The sequence below is a fragment of the Parus major genome, chromosome 1 (genome assembly GCF_001522545.3).
Source record: "Parus major isolate Abel chromosome 1, Parus_major1.1, whole genome shotgun sequence".
Classification (NCBI taxonomy): Eukaryota; Metazoa; Chordata; class Aves; order Passeriformes; family Paridae; genus Parus; species Parus major.
In genome coordinates, this window is record NC_031768.1 from 89243364 (window position 1) to 89265146 (window position 21783).

The following is a 21783-nucleotide window of genomic DNA, read 5'->3' on the forward strand; positions in this document are numbered from 1 at the left end:
GAAGCAAGAACACGCGCCGCGATTGGCGGGCACCCCGGTGGCCGGGTGTTGTTGCTAGGCTGGGTAAAGATGGCGGCTCTGGACAGGGTCAAGGTGCTGGTGTTGGGTGACTCCGGTGAGTCTGTGTCCCCAGGCCGTCTGTCCCGGGATCGTTCCTTGGGGATCTGCTCCTCGCCTCCCTCCCCGTTACCCCCTGAGGGGCCGGGACCGCCCGCGTTCACTCAGTGCTGCTCCCGGCCTCGCCACCTGTAACCCTGGCACCGCCTCACAGGAGTTGTTCTCTCTCTGTGCGCTTTGCAGGTGTCGGAAAATCGTCGCTCGTTCATCTCTTGTGCCACAACCAGGTGCTGGGAAACCCGTCCTGGACAGTGGGCTGCTCCGTGGATGTGCGAGTAGGTGACGTGCACGGCCTCTTGGTGGCCCTGAGCCTGACGTGTAAGGGAAGGGCCTTGACTTTTTATTTTAATTACTTAATGCCCTAAAAAGAGGTGTACTTTGATCATGCGTTTTGCTCAGGGCTTAATCTTCTGATGCAAGTAGCATCAAATGCGAGCCAAGCACTTGTGTAAGCAAGTTTTGACTTTGCAAGGTTGTCACAATCAGACAAAGTATTTGTCACTCGTAGCCACTTTCGTGGCTGCAGTGGCCACTGGCATGTTACAAGTCACAAGGTGGCCAGTTCCTTGAGAAACAGCCAAGGAACAGCCAAGTTGTCAGTCAAACACAGTGGGGAAAAACAGTTTGCTTGTTTAGGTTGTGGGAGCACAGGAAAGCTCTGGGTGATATTCATGTGTGAGAAAAACAAATTAAAATTTAGGGCCTGACATTTTTCAGTGCTCTTAGATGAAGAAACTAAAAAGAGAAATTTATTGTTGAGACCTGGACACCAGGGATGCCGAATTTATAAACCACAAAGGCATGTTACAGAAAGCAGAGCTGAAGAAGAAACTAACAAAGACAATAAGACTCTCCCTATATGGGAAAAAAATAACAAAAAGGGTGAAAATGGGGGCTAGTTAGCATGAGAAGAGAGAAATCAATAACTAATAGAAGATAGAATACTAATTAATGGAGAGAACTGCATAACTTGTAAACCAGTAAACACTAATTCCATTGTTTACCAAAATGTGGAAGTAGTTGTAAATTTTGGTGACCGATGTACACATTTGGTGAGGTGCTACTCATGTACCTCAGTGCTGAATAAATTAGTGTTGATTTTTTAACCTAACTGGGTTAGAGTGTTTATTTCCTGGTTTTTGGTGACAATTGTGACCATGGTGTTGCTTCTCCTCCTGACTGCTTGCTGCAGGACTTGCTGTGGGAAGAATGAGGATGTTCCTCCAGCAGTTCTTTGGCCCAGTCTACAGTCCTCATGGGACATTGATAAATGCTTTTTTCCTTCATCACTCTTTGCTGCATTCTCCTTGAAATGCATTGCCCTAGGTTAGGAATGTATTTCCAAAATCTGAGGAGAGGAGCATGGCAGTCCTGTTTGATTGTGGAGCAAAAGTACTCAGGAGATCTGAGGGCAGAAGTTGTTGATTAATTCAGTTGAGATGTCAGAATTTGGGTAGGAAAAAGATGTGGTCAGCTGGAATCCAGGTCTGTCACCTGTGTTAATATTCTTGCAGTGCTGCCATGTGGGTTTTAACAACTGTAGGAGGTAAAGACCTTAATTATTCCATTTTCTTTAGCAAAATGCTGTGTCCAAGCACATCATGAGATGTTTTGTTTGTTAATACTGAGAAGCAAAGGATGCTCCCTGTGTACTCACCAGACTTCATCTCACATGAGATGGTGGTCTTCATCTGTGGCTGCTGTCCAGTGGCTGCTGCTTGACTCATTCCATCTCTCTTCACTTGAGAGGTTTGAAGCAGTGTCAGCATGAGAACTTCCAAATTTCTATCCAAGTGCAACAATCCTTCCAACTGAAAGTGTGTCATGTGGATGAGCTCCTGTGACATGTGCTGTGGTTATGTATGATGTGAATTTTTTGTCAGATCCATGACTACAAAGAAGGAACTCCAGAAGAGAAGACCTATTACATTGAGCTGTGGGATGTTGGAGGTTCCGTGGGCAGTGCCACCAGTGTGAAAAGCACACGAGCAGTGTTCTATAATTTGCTGAATGGTAAGTTTGCTTGGTGTAAATATGCTTTTACTTCTGTTTCTGTTAGAAGCTGTCTCTTGGTTCTGGGGCAGAGTTCCAGGCAGCCTGGCTGAGGGCTACATTGTTCTCCTTCCTGATTTCTACAGGAAAAAACCTGGTACCATTCATAGGCAGAATTTTATGGATTCAGTTGTGAATGGCATGTATTTGAAGTAAACCTCTGCAGATGAGCTCTACCAGCTTTTCCCTTCAGTCTTGTGCAGCTGACACAGCAGGGAGGCTTTGAGGATGCAGTGGTTGCCTTCACCTTTCCAGGTCTGATATACTGCAGAAATATGATTTCTTTTTTTTAAGATTTTTTTTTATTATTATTTATATTTTCTTGTCTGTTCAGTTGTAAAACTTACAGCAGAGAAATGATTACTTAAATTTTTATGAACTTTGATAGTTACCCTGTTCCTACCCTGGCAAATTTGAGCTGTCTCACATGAAATTGCCATATGCTGATAACCATCTTGCCTCTGCTCATTTAGCTTACCAACTTGTTTTTAAGAGTTGAATCTTGCAACTTGCTGCATATGTAGAAAGTAGTATTTTGTGCCTTCTCTTGAGATACTGTCTTAAAGGCCTGGTAATTCATCTGTGTCTTTAACAAGAGCAAATAAGTGATTATAAACATAACAGTGCAGTATTTCAATTGTTACTTTTCATCATCTCAGGATAGTTCACTAAAAATAGATGTGTATCAGATGCCTCTTCCTTATACTGTTAATCATATATAAGACTTGAGTTGAGTTGTGCCCTCAAAGCAAGCCTTTTTGGTATATGAAAAAAAATTGATTTCTTTTTGATACCAAATCTACAGTGTGCCAGAAAGTGTGGGTCAGACTTGGAAATACCTTAGAACAGCCCATTAGGAAATGAAATCTTGGGCTTGTGCATCTGAATTATAATTGATGACATTAAAATAGAGTTATTTATCTCCACTGCCCAAAAGATACTAATTAGACAGCTCACATATGAAGAGTGTTGACTTTGGTAGTTAACCTTGGGTCTTGTTTCTTTCATTAGATTAATTTCTCCATTAGAGCTTGTCTCACAAATTGCCTCTGCTTGACCTAATTTAAGAAGAGAAGATGAATGCATTCCTTCTGCCTGACTGCTTGTGCTTTCTGGGCTTTCAGTGCTCTGAAAACGAGTTAGTGTTTGGTTGTGGCAGCAGCTGTGCAGGCTGCCAGGTTGTTGACAAGGCTGGGTACAGTTTGGTTTTGGATTATCCGCAGATCTTCTTGCTGACTCTCCACCTGGTGTGGGGACTGTTACAGCTGAGGACAGTGACTGGGCAGTAAGGCTTTGGCTTACACACCTTGTTGTGGGAGGAGCATTTCCTTGAGTAGTCATTGGTCATTGCCTGCTCTTTTTAGATGTTGCAGTCTTTCTGCTGGTGTAATTAACTGTGGAGTTTTTACGTGAAGCAGATAAGGAAACTGACCAATCAAAGACATAAATGAGGGACAGTGTGTGGAGGTGGAGAGTGTTTCTCACAGGTTGTGCAGCAGTGCCTCTGGATCTGTTGCTGTAGGCCAAGTTACATTGTATCAGGCATTTTCTCTCTAAACTGGGGGTGGACACCCAGCAGAGTTGCCTTTTTATACTGTAAGTCAGATAAATGCTTTGAAATAGGGATATAGCTGTGATATGCTGGGAGCTCTCATGGCAGAGTCTGTGCACGGTCATGTGGGGTATTGTGGAAATGTGGGTTGTTTATAGTGTGTACAGTGGGTGGCACCTCTGGGAGTTAAGGTGAAAGACTAAATTAGTCAGTTTTTTCTACCTATAGGCTGTGAAGTGTTTTGAGAATGAATCCTGGTGCAGATAAGGGGTATCATTCCATTTTGTTCTTGAATTGGTGGTAGTTTGAAGTCTGGAGGAAGTGGGAACATTCCACATTTTGCAGAAGGTGTGAATAAATAGAAGAAATTTGCTAGCAGGAGTTGGTAATTGAGTTAGGAACCGTGGTTATCAGAAGTGGGTGTCTGTTAATAGCACAGCTAGGAAGCTTGACTCTCTCTCAGAATTTATATTTTGAAGGCTCATGGTAATGAAAAATGCTAGAAACCTAATCTTAAGTACAATAAATCTTATTAATTCATGCTTCTACCAGCCATTTAGTGGCCTATGAAATTTTATCAGTCTCTATTTCCCCTTCGGATACCTCCCCAAATGTGTAGCATTAATTCTTGAAAGCAATAGTTCTCTCTGAACTCTTTTAAAACAAAGAAAAAGCCTTTAGACTTTATAGATGGTTTGACAAAAAATAATTAGGTTTACCAGAGAAAGGATAAATTTTCTGCTACAGTAATATAGAAGTTCAGTATCACGAGAAGTAGACAGAATCAGTGAATGCCTGTGAGCCTTTTGCAGATTAAACTCTGAGGTGGTTGTTTGTTTCCTGCTTTCATGTGAGTTTTTCTTAGCTCTTAGCCAATTCTTGATAAGCAGCTTTAAAAATACTGTTGCATCCTGATATTTTCAACCTTACTTACTCACTGTAACTGAATTGGTTATACATCCCTTACTTCATTCTCAGATATCTGGGAACCTGCAGGTGTCATTTTGGTAAGGTAACAAAGAGAATATGTATCTTTAAATGGCACCTTGCTGTCTTGTCTTTCACTCTAGGGATAATTTTAGTGCATGACTTGACCAACAAGAAATCATCCCAGAATTTGTATCGCTGGTCTTTGGAAGCACTCAACAGAGATGTTGCTCCAACAGGAGTTCTTGTGACAAATGGGTGAGTCAAAAACATATGTGCAGAGCTCAGACACGGTAATTCCAAGCAGTTGTAGAAATCTTTGTTTATCTCTAAGGCTACTTGGTCTCCACAGGAAAGTAGATGGGGTTAGATTTGGAAGAAAGAAAGAAATGGGGAATATCAAATAAAGTTGATTGTTCTTTTTCTTTTATACTGCCAATCAGGTGATTCTGACACCAGATTCCCAAACTGGGTGGCAGAGACCTTGCTTTAAGGGAAAAGATGTTTACTACATCCTTTATTTGTCTGAGGCCTCTGTGAAAGTGGGTCCAGTCTCTGTTATCTCAAGTTTTCTCTGCCTGTACTGAGAGATGCCATTGTACAGGAAATGTCATGGGATGATGTGTCTGGGCAAAGAGGCATTCTCTCCATGCACCAAGACTGAGGAAGTTCATACATTTTTGGTTTGGGTGATGGGGGAATTATTTTAGGTGTGTGGCTAACTACAAGAGCTTAAAAAACTCTGCTTAAACATCATGTTTGTAGTTAGCTCTCCAACACCTTGTCAAGGATTTCCTCCTGTACCTCTGTGCTCCTGTCATCCATCTAGTCAAGGAGGTTTTAAAATCATTGCTAAACCTCACACATGAGCAGGAATACAATAACGAGGAGTAGCTTCTTGTGGGAAGAATATAAATTGTTCATCTCCCTGTTCTGGTACACAGGTCTTTCTGTAGAAACATAGGAGATAGGAAAGAGGATTTGCATGGTATAAACTGCAAAATTTTCCAGTGTCTCCACAGGCAGGTTCTTCACAATCGTTCTAATTTTCAAAAATTTAACTTCTATCAAGGACAGCTATTCAGCCACTAGTAATTCCTTGCTCAGGTTGTTGCTGTTGGTTGTAAAATTACTTGCTAGAAAGCTTGGCTTAGGTAAAAGTGACAGACAAGTGATTATCCTAGCTAAGGAGAATGACTGAAGCTTGGATTCCTCTGTAGTGACTTAGATGCAGAAGCCCTTCCTTAATTTAAAGGTATTGCCCATTTTAACTTAGATAAATGGGCCATTAATAAATAAATTACTGTTTTTTGAGGGGCACAGGGGAGGTGATGTTGTACTTGTGCCCACTTACATGGCCATTGCCTCACTCAGGATTGTATTTGTTTCCCTCATCAGTGACTATGACCGTGAACAGTTTAGTGATAACCAGATCCCACTGCTGGTAATAGGAACAAAACTGGATCAGATCCCAGAAACTAAGAGGAATGAAGTTTTGACCAGAACAGCATTCTTGGCTGAGGATTTCAATGCTGAAGAGATAAATTTGGTTAGTATCCTTATCATCACTGTTGTTTGTCTTTCATATGGTAGTGGGTCCAATTTTTAGTAAGTAAAGATGTTGTAATAAAAATTTGTCTTTTGGAGATTTTTCTGATAGTGCCAGTCATTCACATTTTGGCTGGTTGTACCCCTTGCTCAATGAAACAGTATCTTTGTTTCACTACAGGGAGATGTAATGGGTATTAGAAAAGGTCACTTAAGCTTAGAATTATTGGTTGGGAGTTAAATTTTCTTTTTCTTGTTCATAGCTCTGACATAGACTGTCTTTGAATGAAACATGAAGATGACTTCATATAGATCTATGAGTGTAAAAATATACATGTGCTGTGTGAATGTTTGTATACACACTCCCAGTCTCAGGTGTAGCCTGTACAAATCACTGCCTGACTGTATAACTGGTGGTAGAAGGAAATGTGGGACATATGGGGGGTTGCTTGGAATTCTGCAGCTGATTCACAGAAGAGTTAGTCTTTTCTCTGAAGTGTCTGTGGAGCAGAAATCAGCAGATCCATTGTTTTCCCTCGCTGATGGTGTGTGTCAGGGGAAAGGGTATTTCCTTGTGTTTGGATTCCTTGCACTGATTTCCTTGTGCTTGGTTAATTGTTGTATTTTGGGTGTTCTAGGACTGCACCAATCCTCGTTACCTGGCTGCAGGTTCATCCAATGCTGTCAAACTAAGCAGGTTTTTTGATAAGGTAAGTCAATGAAGTGATGTTTTATTATCCTGTGCATCAGTGCTGTCTGGGATTTGAGCATGAACAACAGTTTAAGCTGCTGCTTTCACATGCTACTCTCTGAGTTGGTTCAAGTCAGGTATGAGGAGGCCAGAGATTGATCTGCCTTTGGAACCCTATAGGAGGTAGCTGATCTGCTTGAAGATATAGATCCTGATCTGTGTAGAGCAGTGAAAAAGAGCTCACAAATGTGCAAAGACACTTTGCTTATTCTTTTGAAGTTGTCTGGCAGGCCAGAGGGGTTGCAGTGTTCTGAGGTAGTAATGTGGAGACATACAAGACTGGTTAGCTCTGCTGATCCTAGTTAAAGCAGCCATTAGGAATTAAGAAATTACTTAAGAATATTACTTTCCCTTACTGATAAGGAGACCGTTAAGGTCCACTGTGCAAATGAGAGAAGGAATTCTGTTTTAAACCTGCCCTGGGCAAAGATAGCATAGTGGGGCTACTGTGCAGTAGTAGGAACCACTATCCCTGCAGAGAGGGAATGCCAGTAACTAACTCTGAAGCAGGAGACACACAAACCATCACCTCCTTTTCCCAGGAGGGCTAACTAAATTAACTGTGTTGAAGTTGAGGATAATTGGGCAGCTTAGACAGCTTGTCTTAAGAATGGCTGCAGGTGGCAACTACTGTATGTGCTAGAGCATTGCACTAATAAAGCAGTAGGCCCAGAGCAGAGATGTGGGGTCAGACCTTGTCCCAGTTAGCCATGAGTTTCAGTGCTCACGTGTGAAGTGTTGGTATCCAATGTGAGGTTATGCATATGCTGTGCAAGCTAAGATCATTCTCTGTTGTTCCCAGGTCATAGAGAAGAGATACTTCTTAAGAGATGGCAATCAGGTTTGTCACTTTTCCTCCTCTTTTGTTTCATTTCTGCCTGTGTAATGTGAACTGCTGACACAGTCCTCTTTAAAACATGAGCTTCATGCAACCTAAATGACAATCTGTGCCGGTAATTGAATTCTTATATCTGTGGGAGCACAGCTGGTAAGGCTAAAGAGAAGAACAGCTGACTTGTGTCAACTTAAGTATTTGTCTGTAAGGTGATTGGCAGTGAAATACTTAAGTATGCTAACATGGTGGAAGTTGGAAGAATGAGGTAAAATGGGAAAATATTATTTCTTTCAGCTTTGTCAGCTTCAGGCTGCTTGATTGCAGATTTAGGCCATAGATGCTATCCTGAAGGTCAATGAAAAGGCCTTTTTTTTTTTTTTTTTTTGCACAGCTGGAACTAGATTTTATGTTTTATAGAGGTAGTTTCCAGAGACTCAGTGGAGCCACAAGGAAAATGGCAGTATGGTATCAGCTTGTAATTCATTCCTAAAGGACTGAATTAACTGTTTTCAGCCAGTTGGGGAAGTACTAGCAAAATTACTTCTGGTTTGGGCAGGCCGCTTCAGCTTTTGTGTCCCCCACCTCCCCATGTGCAGTCTACCATGCAGGGAGTAGTGAAGTTGCATTTACCATATGTAAAGGTGTTACAAATTACCATGAAAAGCATCTCTGAAGTACAGTCACACCTGTACATTGTTAGAGGTAGCTGTGCTGAAAGCCCCTTGGGGAGAGCGGGGGAAAGTAGTCACAGATTACAAAATGCTTCCTCTCTTTGAGCGCTTTTGTAGTGCCTTTTAAAAATAAATTCACTTTTGCCTCTTTCGGTTCTGCATGATGTCTTCCCCTCTCCCCCCAGCATTCTACTGAAAGGAGGTTTCCCTTTCATGGGAATAATACCTTAATGCAGAAACCTGCTTGTGTGCTGGTTGTCTTTGATGCATGATGTAGGATTTTTATTATTTGATCCTATTTAGTGGCTAGCAGGGATTAACTATACATTCCTTTTGGCTGTGTGCCAAAGATTGCTGCCTGCTGGACTGTCTACTGCCCTGACAGGAGCTCACAAGCTTAAAACAAATTATTAATAGCAAATAGTTATGTTTAAAGAGGCAAAATCCAAATTGGAAATGGAGACTTCAGTACAACCTCTTAATGTTCTCCTTTGAAGTTATCAACTTAATGTTACTCTTACCAGTTTGTTTGTGGGTTTTCTATGATAGGTCACTATGATCTTTCATGTTTTGAGGTATTTATGTTATAAACTTCTTCAGGACGAAAAGAATAAGAAGTTTCAAATTGCTCATAGCTACAACTTCAATCAGATTTGTGATAAATAAATAATTGTTACTCTTAATTAGTGACTTTGATGTAAAAAATTCTAAAGCAGATAACTTTTTACCTATGGTGTTCAGGTACTTTTTACTTATAATGATTGCATTTTTCCTCTTTAAATTCCCAAAGCAGTTTTCATGAGGTGAACCTATGTACAAAATCTGCCTGATTTTATCCTTAGAGATGATTACTTTTCAGAGATGAATAAACCAGTACCTTAGTGAATACATTGCATATCTGTTTGAGTTTTGGGCCTGAAAACCCCAAGTAAATTTAATCTGTGCAGTTTTTAATGGTCTTTTATTTTGGGAAACCTTTTTAGTTCTCTCTTTACCAGTGAAGTGTGTAACCTCTGCAGTCTGCTGTCAATTGTAGATTATGTTTTTGTCCCATACCATCCATACCCATGTCCATGTTCTGGGATGATTTGTAGGGCTTTGTTGATTCCCTTCATTTTAATAGACTGTATTTCCTATGAAAGTGTGGATTTTTTTTGGGAGGGCGTCTGCTGGGTCTGCTGTTAATGCTTGTGTGTACTGAGTAAGGTAAAAGTTACTCTGGCCTGTAATCAAATAGTTTTATGATGCCAGTAGGGTAGATATGCAGTATTAGAAAACAGCTATCACTTTCTTTAGGTGATTTACAGATGCACTGGATTGAAAATCTGTCTGAACTACTGTTAAAGCCAGAGGAGCTTCTGATGGTTTCAAGTTGATTTTCTTTGTAAACATCCATTGTCACTGTGTAAGCAGTGTCTGCAGATGGGCTGCAAAAGCAGGATTGCTAATCCTTTGTATTATTGCAGCCATTTCTATCCCAGTGGTTTTCTTTAAGCTTTCAGCCATTGATAAAACTGCATTTTCAGCTGCCTGTGAAGTGCTGCTGCCCGGGTTTGAAGGCATAAAGCCTCAACAGCTCTTTGATAGGGATTGGTTTCTATTGTTTTATAGTTTTAAAAATGAACTGAAGAAAAATTCTAGTATGCACTTGAATGTGGGGAGAAATACAGGCTTTGAAATCTGTCATTAACTGGGGTAGGATTGATGCTTTCAATTTCCCGTGCCAAAAAGTTTTAAGGAGCCCCACAGAACAGATGAGCTGTAGTGAAGTTGTGCAGTGTTTAATTAGTGGTGCTCCTCTAGCAGTCAGCTGAAGCACTGTGGCCCTGATTCTGGAGATGGTGTGGAAGATGTTGCAGTTGGCTTGGTAACAGTGTGGGCTAGAGGGAGCTCCTGCTGATTCTGACATGACAACTTGTCTTCCCTGCTTCTAGATTCCTGGCTTCTCTGAAAGGAAGAGGTTTGGAGGAGGGACACTGAAGAGCCTTCATTATGACTGAGCACCGAAGAAGTGCAAGATGACTTCTCTGAGTTCCTAATGACATTCCCATTCTGACTGGGTGCTCAAGGACAGTAATGCTTCTGTCAAACAGAGTAAAATGATATTACAGCTGGCTAGCCTGCTGAAGCTTCTCTTGCTGGAAAAGACTTGGGAAAGGTTTTCCAAAAACCTAATCTGGAGCCTAGAGTATTTCTTAGGATTGCAGACCATCTGGATCTATGGGAACTTCTGGGGAAAGTGTGCAGTAAGTTGAATGCCTCTCACACTGCTGTGGGAAACTTCATCATACACAGCACATATATGTGACATCCTCGACTCCATTTGGAAAACTTATGGACAGTCTTTGCAATGATTTGCATTCATTTTACCTCTGAAGGAAGGATGATGCTGAGTGGGACTCTCATGTGCATTAAAGTGACCAAAAAAAGTGAGCAAAACATAAAAATGGGCAAGGAGTGGTCTGGAAAATAATAGAATCCCTTCGTTAAATGAATGGAGTGTTGTTTCACCTAGAGCACACTGTTCATCCCTATTCAAAAGGGATAAAAGCAATAGGCAAGATATGAAAAAAAGATTTGAAGCCTTAAAAAGAAAATCATTAGTAGAAAACAACTGGTGTTAGTTCTGCTGCTTAAATTAAAATTGTTTACTTTGGAGAGAGCAAAGTAGATCAGGTTCTCCTGTTAATCTTTTCATAATTGATTGTGGTCTTTTTTTTATATTAAATTAAAAGGCAATCCATTGAAAACTGATGGAGAAAGTATGTTTTTATACAGTGCTTATTTGGAGCAAATGTGACATGGTCCTACTGAGGACTTAGTGGATTCAGAAAACATGAAATGTAAGAACATCCTCTGAATTAGAATGGATAGAAATTTAGAAGGTATATAAAGCTTAGTAGGAACTGAGCATGATTAGGAGGAGAGTTCTGTGATATAGATGTTTCCTTTACATAGTTAGCACTAAGAATAAAGGAGACTGATCCAGTCTGATCTCCTGTACAGGGTCTTGTTTTCCTAAATAACCCAAGCTTTGCACGGTTTCTCACCTTGCTAGAATTCCATGAAGTGGTAAAAGCCTGATTTATAGCACATTCATTCCACTCCTTCCTCACAGTCACCTCTAATGGTTAAGCCTCTGGCAAAGGCTAAGTAAGAGTTGGAGTTAGATATAAATAGAGATTAATAATAAATGGGGATAGAAGAAAGTAAAATGCCGGTGTGAAATTGACAGGGAGCAGAGTTCTGCAGTCTCTGGATTACCTCTGCCTGCAGCTCTTCTGGCAGCTGCTTGGAAGTAAATGGAAACCTGCCTACTGCCACTAATCAGGCACAGAAGTGACAGCTGGGGGCACCAGTCAAACTTTTTAAAAATACAGATGCTTTGCTTTTCCTTAGGCCATTTCCAGAAAGGTCTGAGAGCATTTGTAGACATGAATGCAGTAAGTTTTTAGATGCTTGTGTGAAATATGTTGTTAGTTTACAGGTATTTTACAACCGGAAAAAACAAGGTACCAAAATATAATAAAGAATGTATGTCTGAGCTGTGCAGCTTGTGACAGCACTAATGTCTGTCTCTGATCCTTTGACAATGAAAGCTGGAATTGTTTTCTCAAGATCAGGTGCAGTCTTAGGGTAACCAGGTGTGGGCTCCCTCAGGTTCCTAAGGAACTGCAGAGCAGAACAAGCAAGCTGTAGTGCTGTTTCCTCTTTCACCCTGTGGCATCTTTAGAGCGGCCAAATCCCTGGCTGCAGCTCACCTGTCTGCATGTTTTAAAGTAGCCAGAATAAGTTATTTGTTTAGATCTCAGCAGGTAACCACAATTGGGTTTATTTTTTTCCTTCTTAGGACAAGGTGATGTGTAGTGGAGTTGTGCATGTTGATGATATTACATTTATCTTTGCAGGAAGTTCCAGCTTCTTGTCAGAACCAAGAGTATGTGAGCAGCTGGAGTTAGTTACGCTGCTTTTCCACCTTACCTGTTTCAGCTGCCCAAAAATGGTTCACTTGCACCTTCAGGGACAGACACCAGACAACTTTTCTGTGTCACACTTGCTTTATGTGTTTTACCTTTCTTTGCACACACACCCCCTTTCCATGCCCTGTGACCCTTTTGTCTGTCGTGCCTCTGTCTGCCTATACCTCATTCTCTGTTCCTCCAGCTCCCTTTCTCACAATTACTATCCCTCTTTCCCCATTTTCCCCATCTGTCTGACCCCTCTGTATCACAAGAACTCACAAAGACTCCTCTTTGTGCTTCATGCTCTGCTCTCTGGTTTCCCCTTTTCTCCTGTTTTCCTCTCTGTTTGTCTCTGCCATGCATCTTCTCTCTTGCTGTACCATTGAAAATCTGTTTCTCTGTTTTCTTTCATCTCTGGTTCTGTTTGTCTCTGGTTTCTATTACATGCACACACATTTCACATCAAAATTTTATTACCCAGTCTCTTTAAATTCAAGCTACTCCATGTCTCTGTGTTATTTCCCAGGCTGAAATATGTGCCCGGGTGCTGTGTTCCAGAGGTGTCAGTGAAGGTGGCTCGTGTGGGTACACGTGAGATGAGTTGGACCTCCCATGCACACGCAGTTGAGATGTAGAGCAAATAAACCATGAGCCCTCCCTGTTCCTAAAGGGCTTGGCAGAGCTTTCTGGGTGATCTATGACCACTTTGATGACTGGGGGGGATAGTCAGAATGAATACGAGTATGTCTTTAACATGGAAAATTTAGCAAGGATGCCACTGGCTTTTTAAGCATGTGAAACCTATCCAGTAATGGAATTTTGGGTGGAACCTTAATACAAATTTTCATTATTGATTATATTTGCAGAGGCAGCTACAATATGCTCCATTTGTCACAAATGAGAGATGAACTGCTGTGTTGTAGCCTGCAGTCAGTATCAGTCAGCTATGGTGAAGTCAGGGTTTGGGTTCTCATTTCTCAGTGGATAACAAGGTGACAGTTTTCACTGATTGAAAACCTGCTTCTGCTTTTCAGCAAAGGGAGCTTAATCCTTCTATTTCTTTTGTTAGTCAGCTCCTCTTGTTAGAAGTCATGTTTCTGTCTCACTTTCCTTATGAGAATGCTGTTTACTTTGATTCCTTTGTAGGGTTGAGCAAGTGTGTGGCTTAGTGCACTAGTTTGCTTCGACCAAAAGCCATTATCATTATTGATGAACCTGTCACTGGCTGGCAAGTTACCAGGAAGTGTGCAGAAGTAAAGCTTTCCTTAGGGTGTGCTTTGCTGCAGCACTCTGTGTTAGGTCCTCAGACACACAGGGATTTTAGGAAAAAAACATCACATAGTTATCAGGTGGAAGAGGGGAAGAAAAATAAAATCAGTTCCAGTCTTTAATTTCAGGTATTAATGGCAAAGCTCTCCCACCTAGTGAGAGCCTGTGACATGTAGCCAAAAGTATTATTATTTATTATCCACTTGTGCTACTGTTTTTATTCTGACATCTGATCAGTAATTGTGGAAAATATATTTCTTTATGGTACATGAGGACAAAAAGGAGAAATTAAGAAGAGTCTCTGTCAATAACAGTGGCCATGTGAACAGCATAAGGGATTTCCAGTTGTGCAGGCAAAGCTGCAATGAACAGCAATATTCAGGACCTGACTCTAAATGGGTCTTGAAATGAGATGTAGCTCCCTAACAATGAAAGTGATGATGCCTGAAACAGTTAATGGAAAAAAAAAGATTTGTCAATGTTTAGGGTTTTCCAGGGTAGCATTAGTTGCTTTGGGAAAGGTGTGCTTTAGCATAGCTTTGAGGACAAGTCCTTGGCATACTTGTAAGGAAGGTGGTTTAGATGTTCAGAGCTCTCTATGGCAGCAGAGAGACTGTGAAATCTAACTTTGGCAGTTCAGCTGCTTTGCCAACACCTGCTGCAAATACCATTCAATACAGAAATGTGTTTTCTTTTTCTTGCTTTGTCATTGTATCACCAAGGTACAGATGCTTGTGTCCCTTGGCCTTATCAGTGCACAGAAATGCTGGTTCCATACCTACTGAAATTGCACAGGGAAGTTTGTTCTCGTTGCACCACCACAGACTTCTCTCAAAAAGATGTTGAACACAAGACAAGCTCATAAAGAAAGATACATGCTCTTTCTTGACTAGATCAAAATGAAGTCTGGACTGTGTGAGCAAACCAACTTAAAATTCAGTCATATTTTTGAATAGGAGGAACATGAAGTGAAATAATGGGTGATTAACCCATGCACACCCATGTTCCCTTTGACCTGGAAGTTAATGTTTACACAGTGGAAATGCACTGCTGGCTTTGGGTTAAAGATTGTTTAAAGGACAAGGATGCCCAGTAGCTGTGAAAACGACTATGCTCAGAGCTTTTATCTTTCTTTCTGATACCATCTGCTCTTCCTGAGGCTTGTTCTGCTGTGGTAACTTGGGTTTGATGGATTGTCCTACCCTTGCTGAATAAAAGGTCAGATCGCAAATTCAGTGGCTGTCCAAAATTAGCACCAGAGTGGGGAGGGACAGAACAAAGCAGTGTGAATAAATTTTCTGCTGACTTCTAAGAGTGGTGGTTCTAGCTTGCAGGCAGAAGCATCACAGCAACGTGAGCAGGTGTCTTCTCCAGCTTCTATTCATACAGCATCTGCTTTTTGGCAGCAAGGAGTATGTGCTTTCTGCTGCAGACAACTTTTATGATCTTTCCTGAGCAAATAAATGATAATAATTAACCTGTCTGGCATCTCCTGCTAAACAGTCACAGAAAAACGACAAGGACATATTTCATAAGAGCCATTCTACAGGAAAGTACATGTGTATTAAAAAAAGCCTTTTCTAACACAATGCTGTTGGCAGTGATAAAAAAAATAAATAAAAACATTATTCCTTTATTTTGCTATATTGTGATGAGAGGTTCAAAAAAGAGACTAAATCTCTTGGTACTAAGTAGTACACTATCAGATAGACAAAGACAGCTGCTCTAAAGAGCTCCTGTCCCATTTAGCAGTGTGTGAAGGGTTAACAAGCAAAGAACAGATGCAAGTTGAGGAAGTTGGGATCACAGAGACAGGAGAGAATGAGGATATTTATTAATATGTACCTCACAGATGCATTTTAGCTGATGAAGATAGGAGGAGGAGCTGGTCCTTTTAGAAACAGGGTGCATCACTGTGAAACAGTGCAAGGGTTTGTTGCAACAGGAGGGGCACAAATGCATCAGAAAGGATCTGCCTCTGTCACCTGTGATGTTTTCTGCAGAGGATAGAAGAGCATGACTTTTGGGACTGGACAATGCCTTGCTGCAGGAAGCAGTGGTGAGCTGTGATCCAATAATAGCTCACACCATGGCCCCACTACCTGAATCAGCGGGAAACAAAATGCCTTTTAATGCATATGCTGTGAATTCAAATTTTTTTAGTCCCCTTTTTCTATTGGATCAAATACAAGCTGCTTCAACTTCTCATTGAAAGGAAATCTTTTCCATTCTCCTCCTCATCCTTCATTCATCACCAGGATGTTGAACACTACCTGCTAAGCAAGCCTCTTGGTATTTTCATGCTACCTCTCTGAAGTAGATAGGCTCTTTGAACACCTCTTCAGCTGCCTCTGAGAACAGTTCACAAGTAATAAGATGCTGGTTTGCAGGTACATCCAGTGGTATATGCATCATGTAGCAAATACAGTGGTATTGATGTCTTCTGCTTTTTGACATATTTCTTTTGGGTCTTGTTACGTCTTTCAGCTGGAATCTCCTTGGAGTAAAGGCAGGCACTGGGTAATGTCATGAATCCCGAAAGGTAGCTGAGAAAACACTGAATACTTTTAATGCTCATTCTTCCAGACTTAATTCATTGTGTTTATGCCCTGTGTTTATGTAAAACAATTCACCGTGTTTCTGTTTCATATTTATATGATAATGAATACAGTTGCTAAAATATTAATGAAGTACATCTGTACTATAAGATTTATAGTCAAGATTTATACTGCAACTAACTAAAGGGGTTGTTTAGGCTAAATCACAGAACCACTGAGCCTGGAAGTAGCCTTTGGACATACCTCATCCAACCCCCTGCTCAAGCAGGGCCAGCTTGACCACATCCACATGGGTTTTGAATGTTTTCACTGGGGGAGAATGCACAACCTCTCTGCAATCTATTCCACTGTTTGACCATCACTTAATATTCACATTTATAGGTAAGAATGGAAGTCCACAGAACTACAGGCCAGTCAGCCTCATCTCCATCCCTGAAAAGAAATGCTTCAAGGCAACTAATCCTGGAAAACATTTTCACACACATGAAGAACATGAAGATGATTTGGAGTGATCAGCATGGATTTATGATTTCCCTCTTGAATGGTATGGACTAGAGCAGAAATACAGTGTGTTAAGATTTTTTTTTTCTATATTTCATATTATTTGGAGATTAATAAATTAAGTGGCATTTCAACAGAATCTTACTAAATAATATTTGGAGTGGAATGGAATGGAATAGCAAGATTAGGCAGCCTAATCAGCTTTAAAACATTACATGGCCATCAAGTGAGTAAAGTGACAATACCTTGTCTGTTTTTAAGAAGCAAGAACAACCAGGAAATCAGCCTACAGATAATTAAAAAGCAACACCTTTATTTTTACCTGTCCCATGAGAAGAAAACAAGAGAGTGGAGCCTGCAAAGAGATGTGAGCAAGGTGAAATGTAGGTTCTCAGAGGGAAATGTAAGCTTAAATGTGATGTTCTCTCTTCTGCTGTGTGTCTCAGGAAAAGGGGATCTTGGAAACCCCTGAAAATCTGCAACTTCAGTTTGCTAAACTGTAGTCAAATGAGTAATTCTTCACTGTCAAAAAATAAGTGAGGTGAACTTTTTACTCTTAAATCTTGTCTGGTAGGAAAGGAGTCTCAAGGGTAGGTGACAAGTGCCAGATACTTCATTTCTTTGGCAATGATGAATCGCTGCTCAGGGTGAGCTAACATATTCACAATCCCTGCCTTGTCCTGGAGAATTCCTCTGTGCTGGAGCAATTTTTTATGGCAAAGCTGGAAGAGGCCAGGGTATGGAAAGAGCCTTGCTTGTGGGCAGAGACCTAAAGAAGACTTATAACTTGGAGATTACTCAGTCTATATTCTTCTAGAGCCAAGGAAAAGTCTCTCTCCCTCTCCCCCATTCAGAACCACTGTCTCTTCATACAGCCCATCTTCTCCCTCAGGGCAGCCAGCCTATTTTGCCAGCCCCTAGAAGTGGCAGCTCTCAGTGGCTCGAGTGTGTTACTCAGAATGGTGTGAGGAGGTACCAGTTTCCAGAGGAGCAAAGGTGATTTAAGACCTGTCCCTTTTGCAGCTCAAGTTCTCAGTGACTGCTATGGGGGTCACAGGGGCTGGTAACTGCTTTGGGGAGGAAAGGCTTCCAGGATGCTCTAGGAGAGGAAGAGACATTAATTCAGGGTCACATTCAAATTTCAATGTGTGCATCCTAGAAATTTCCTCCTGACAGGGCATATAAGCAGAGCAGTTGATGGAAATGGGAAAAATGCTGCTTTCTTCTTCTTTTTTTTTTTTTTTTTTTTTTTTTTTACAGGGAGGGTGGAAAATTCAAAGTAAAAAAAAAAATCAAATAAAATCAATTGTGTTTTTTCCCCTGTAACTTCTGGAGTGCAGAGCTACTTTCATTAGTATTCTGTAGCTAAATGCTTGCTGCCACTTCTTCCCCAGCAACAGCTTTCTTGAAGAATATTAATATTTCAGAATTTGTAAGTTCCCCTTACTAGCTCTAATCACAGGAATACAAAATCCTCCTCTGCTTTTGGCCCCAAAACGCTGTGTAATTTTGCCACGCAGTGTTTCACAAATATCACTGCCTTCATCACGATGAAGATGTAATCTCTCCCTAATGTAACACAGCTCAGAAGAATTAATGAACAAATATTTCTTACACATTTAGAGGGTTGTGTATGAAAATTGCTGGAGGTACAATTTATGAAAGAAGCTTATAAAACAGTTGCAAAATAGCTTTTCTTGTTTCTAAACACCTTGTTCTTTCCCCCTAGCCATGAATGAGAGCTAGAACCCCTTTTTTAACATCTAAGGGGGAACAGGGGCGATGAGGAAACCCAGTTCCTCTCACCCCCTGTTTATTCAGATCAGTCCTGGGGTTGGTTCTGCAGAAAAGGGCATTTGGTTAAACACACACTGGGCTGAGCAAACAGGTTGAAAATTCCCTTGGACTTTCTCACTCCCAGCACTGTCAGCCTGCCTCCTGCCCAGCTCAGTTGATCAGTGAGCAGGCTTTGCTTGGCAGGCTGCTTTGGCCAGATACCTTCTCAGGGTTTGTGTCTGCTCCAAGAGGAGGATAACCAGGAGAAGGATGACGGGCCTACAGGTAAGAGGTCGGGTGCCTGTGACCCACAAGTGCTGGCTGTAGACCCCTTTTCTCTGCTCACACTAATTTTTTGGGCTCTGTTTCCTTTCATTGTGCCCCTCTTTTGTGTGTCAAGGTGTGTTTTTAAAGCTTTCTTGGGATGAAGTATTTTGCTGTGTTTCATCTATAAATAAGCATTTCTCTCCTTCTTCACCTCCTTTGGAAATCATTCTTGGTCAGGACCTCGTCATGGTGGGAGTTGTTCTTTCCCCACCCTCAGCATGCACCTCTCCTCCTGTCCTGGCTGCCAGGGGGTGTTTCCCCCTCAGCCTATGAAATCTGGCTGGCAGCATCTGTCCAGATGTTGCAACCCTGGCCACCATCTTCCCCAGCAGCCCCGGGGAGCGGCTCCTTTCAGGGCTGTTTTCAGTATCCCTTGCAGGGCACCCTGGAACAGCAAGGCTGTGGCCATGCCCTCCTCTCCAAGCCCCAGCAGGGCAGCTAGCAGGAGCTTTCCCTGCACCATTTGCCAGAGCATGAGGGAGCTTTGGGAGAAAGCTGTGATAGGGTGGGTTTGTGGCTCAAGCACAGGAACATAAGGCTTGCAACCCTGAATCTCATCAGCACCTCACCACTGTTGTGGGGGGCCAGCTACCCCAGGACCATTGGGGTGCGTGAGCTGCTGCAACAGGCAGGAGTGGCAAGGCCTCACCCCAGGACACGGTGGGTCTCAAGAGATTGTGCAGGATCATCCTATTTCTCCCTGGACTTTGGGGATGTCATTGTTATTAAGCCTGTTCCTAGTCCTGGAGATACATGTGTGTGTTCCTCAAGCGCCTTCTGTAATGCTCATTATTTTACACAGTGCTCCTACAGGTCTCATTCACCTCTGAGGAGTCCTGTCTCCTCAAACAGTAAAATTTCACTGTGCTTCTGCCCTGCCTGTCCATGACACTTCCCAGCTCTCACTGTCCTCTTTCAGCAGCAGGGGAGCCTTGCCCCTGTACCATTCCAGATGAGGGTCCAGCTGTTTCATGTCATGGCTGAGACTGCATGTTCCATGTCCATCTTTGACTCTCTGCTAGCAGCCCCTAACGCCTTGTTGGCTGTTGTGGTTGTGGCTGCAGGCTGAGTGTGGGTCTATCCAGAACTGCTCATGGGAACAGGCTGCTCTGCCAGCAGCTCCTCTCTGCGACGTCACACGTGTCCCTACCCTGTCATCACCTCACCTGCTCCACCTTCTCTTGGCATCTGTTCTCCAAAACTGTTGGTTTACCCTTCATCTCTGCTCCCCTGGCATCCATCCCCCTCCTCTGTTGTCAACAGAGTGTCACGTCCCAGCCTAGAGCGGAGCAGGTCCTTTCAGGAAAGGTCTGGCCCTGGACCATCTCCAGCTCTTTTGGAGCAGAGAGATGTTGAAATGTCAGGGGAGGTGGCAGCTGCTTCTGGGGATATTGGACCTGCAGCACCAGGGCAGAGCTATGGTTTGTGTGCTTTGGATTCAGCCTGCAAGGAGGCTGTGGAGCCCCACACAGAGGGTGAAAGACCTGCTCTGCTCATGCCCCAAATGCTCATGTCAATGTTTTTGCATTTGTGTTAAACACTCCAGTGCTGACTGGACTGAGCTGATAAGAAGTGCCATACTTCTTGTTGAGAGAGGAATGTTGTTTCCCTGTGTCCTGCAGCAGGAGCTGATAGAGAAATATTTTATGCAGTGTTTGAAGAAGGGTCTTAATTATTTTGCAGGCTATGTGTTCAGACTTCAAATGTGTTTTTCCCATGCCTGCTGTCTAATCTGGAGAACAAAAGGTTATGGTTTATAGGTCAGAGCACGACACCCATTGCGAGCACTCTGCTTTACATCCCAGTTATTCCAATCAATGAGCTTTGCTGAATTTTTTATGCTGTGCTGGGCTTTTATCTCTCTCATTTTATTGAAAAACTACAAAACAAAAACCAAAGTGGAGTCAGATGAATTCCTAAGGTCCTGTTGGCATAAAAATCTACAGGATCTTGAACAAAATAACAACAGTAGTTAAAAGCAGGACTGAAAACAAAGAGCCACAGAGACTATTTTGTGTAACAGAGAAACCAGCTGCTCAATTACAATAGTGCCTATCAACCTACCCAACCTGGAGAGATATTTATAACTTATCTTGGAACTGTAGAGTCCAGGCAGAGACCTAGGGGAAGGTGCTCTTGGACTCAAATCATGGTGCCACTTCATGGAGAAGGGTTAGGTTCCATTTTCACAGATTTTTCAGCCCAGGAAGGATGCTCTGGTGCTGAGCAGGGAGAAAGAGGTCATTTCCCTTGGTTTGGGGGCACAATGCAGTGCATTTTGTGCAACACAAACTGCAAAGTGGGATGTGGGAGGTGGGCTCGGAGGGTTGGAAAGGAGAAAGGCCATGATGTGCCTGGCCTTTCAGGGCTGCTCACACCCACCTGCAGGGTCCCCGCATGCCCCAGAGCCCTGGGGCATGATGATTCCAAGGCATGCAGGGAGCACACGTGGCGCAGCTTTTTGAGAGCCCAAACAATGTTTGACACCAACCCTCTATGGAAGGTTAGAAGCCTCTCTGAGGTATGCCACAGGGAAAGAGAAAATGAAACAGGCAATAAGGAAAGCCACATCCAATCTCTAGGCAAAAGTCTTGGAGCCATACTCAGGGTGATAAATCACCAGCAAGGCCTCTCCCCTCCAGCAGTTGCAGTCCTGCCAATGTATTTTTTTTTTAGCCCTCAATGCAGTTACCTGAGAATTCTCATTTTTTTTTTTTCTTGGCAAGAAAGAATTTGTTTGACCAAACAATGATGCAGCAGCTTCTGTGGCCACTCTCAAGGCAGTGGGGCAGTGCCACGCTCTGCAGCTCCTGCTGCAGCTGGAAAAGGCAGCAGCTCTGCATCCAGCCCAGTGGGAAAGTGGCCCCTGCACTGCTGCCACAAGATCCTTCCTTCCTTCCTTCCTTCCTTCCTTCCTTCCTTCCTTCCTTCCTTCCT

The 21783-nt window shown here is 42.4% G+C and overlaps 2 protein-coding genes across 2 annotated transcripts in view; both read left to right on the forward strand.

Moving 5' to 3' along the window:
• The first annotated feature begins 8 nt into the window (after positions 1-8).
• RABL3 (RAB, member of RAS oncogene family like 3) lies at positions 9-15161 on the forward strand. The gene is made up of 8 exons (XM_015644329.3): positions 9-115; positions 301-392; positions 2001-2130; positions 4792-4906; positions 6047-6197; positions 6835-6906; positions 7750-7788; positions 10388-15161. The coding sequence occupies exons 1-8, from the start codon at positions 70-72 to the stop codon at positions 10451-10453; spliced, it is 711 nt and encodes a 236-aa protein (XP_015499815.1). The 5' UTR covers positions 9-69; the 3' UTR covers positions 10454-15161.
• A 3486-nt stretch (positions 15162-18647) lies between these two features.
• HGD (homogentisate 1,2-dioxygenase) overlaps positions 18648-21783 on the forward strand; it is a 24484-nt gene continuing 21348 nt past the window's right edge. The window contains exon 1 of the mRNA XM_015641704.2: positions 18648-18804. Coding sequence (XP_015497190.1) covers positions 18790-18804 — 15 coding nt within the window. The 5' untranslated portion in view covers positions 18648-18789. The remainder of the gene's footprint in view (positions 18805-21783) is intronic.

Coding starts and splice junctions, on each gene's coding strand:
- RABL3 (XM_015644329.3), top strand. CDS start 70: ATGGCGGCTCTGGACAGGGTCAAGGTGCTGGTGTTGGGTGACTCCG. Junction 393..2,000: donor GCTGCTCCGTGGATGTGCGA/GTAGGTGACGTG, acceptor ATTTTTTGTCAG/ATCCATGACTACAAAGAAGG. Junction 7,789..10,387: donor TCTTAAGAGATGGCAATCAG/GTTTGTCACTTT, acceptor CCCTGCTTCTAG/ATTCCTGGCTTCTCTGAAAG.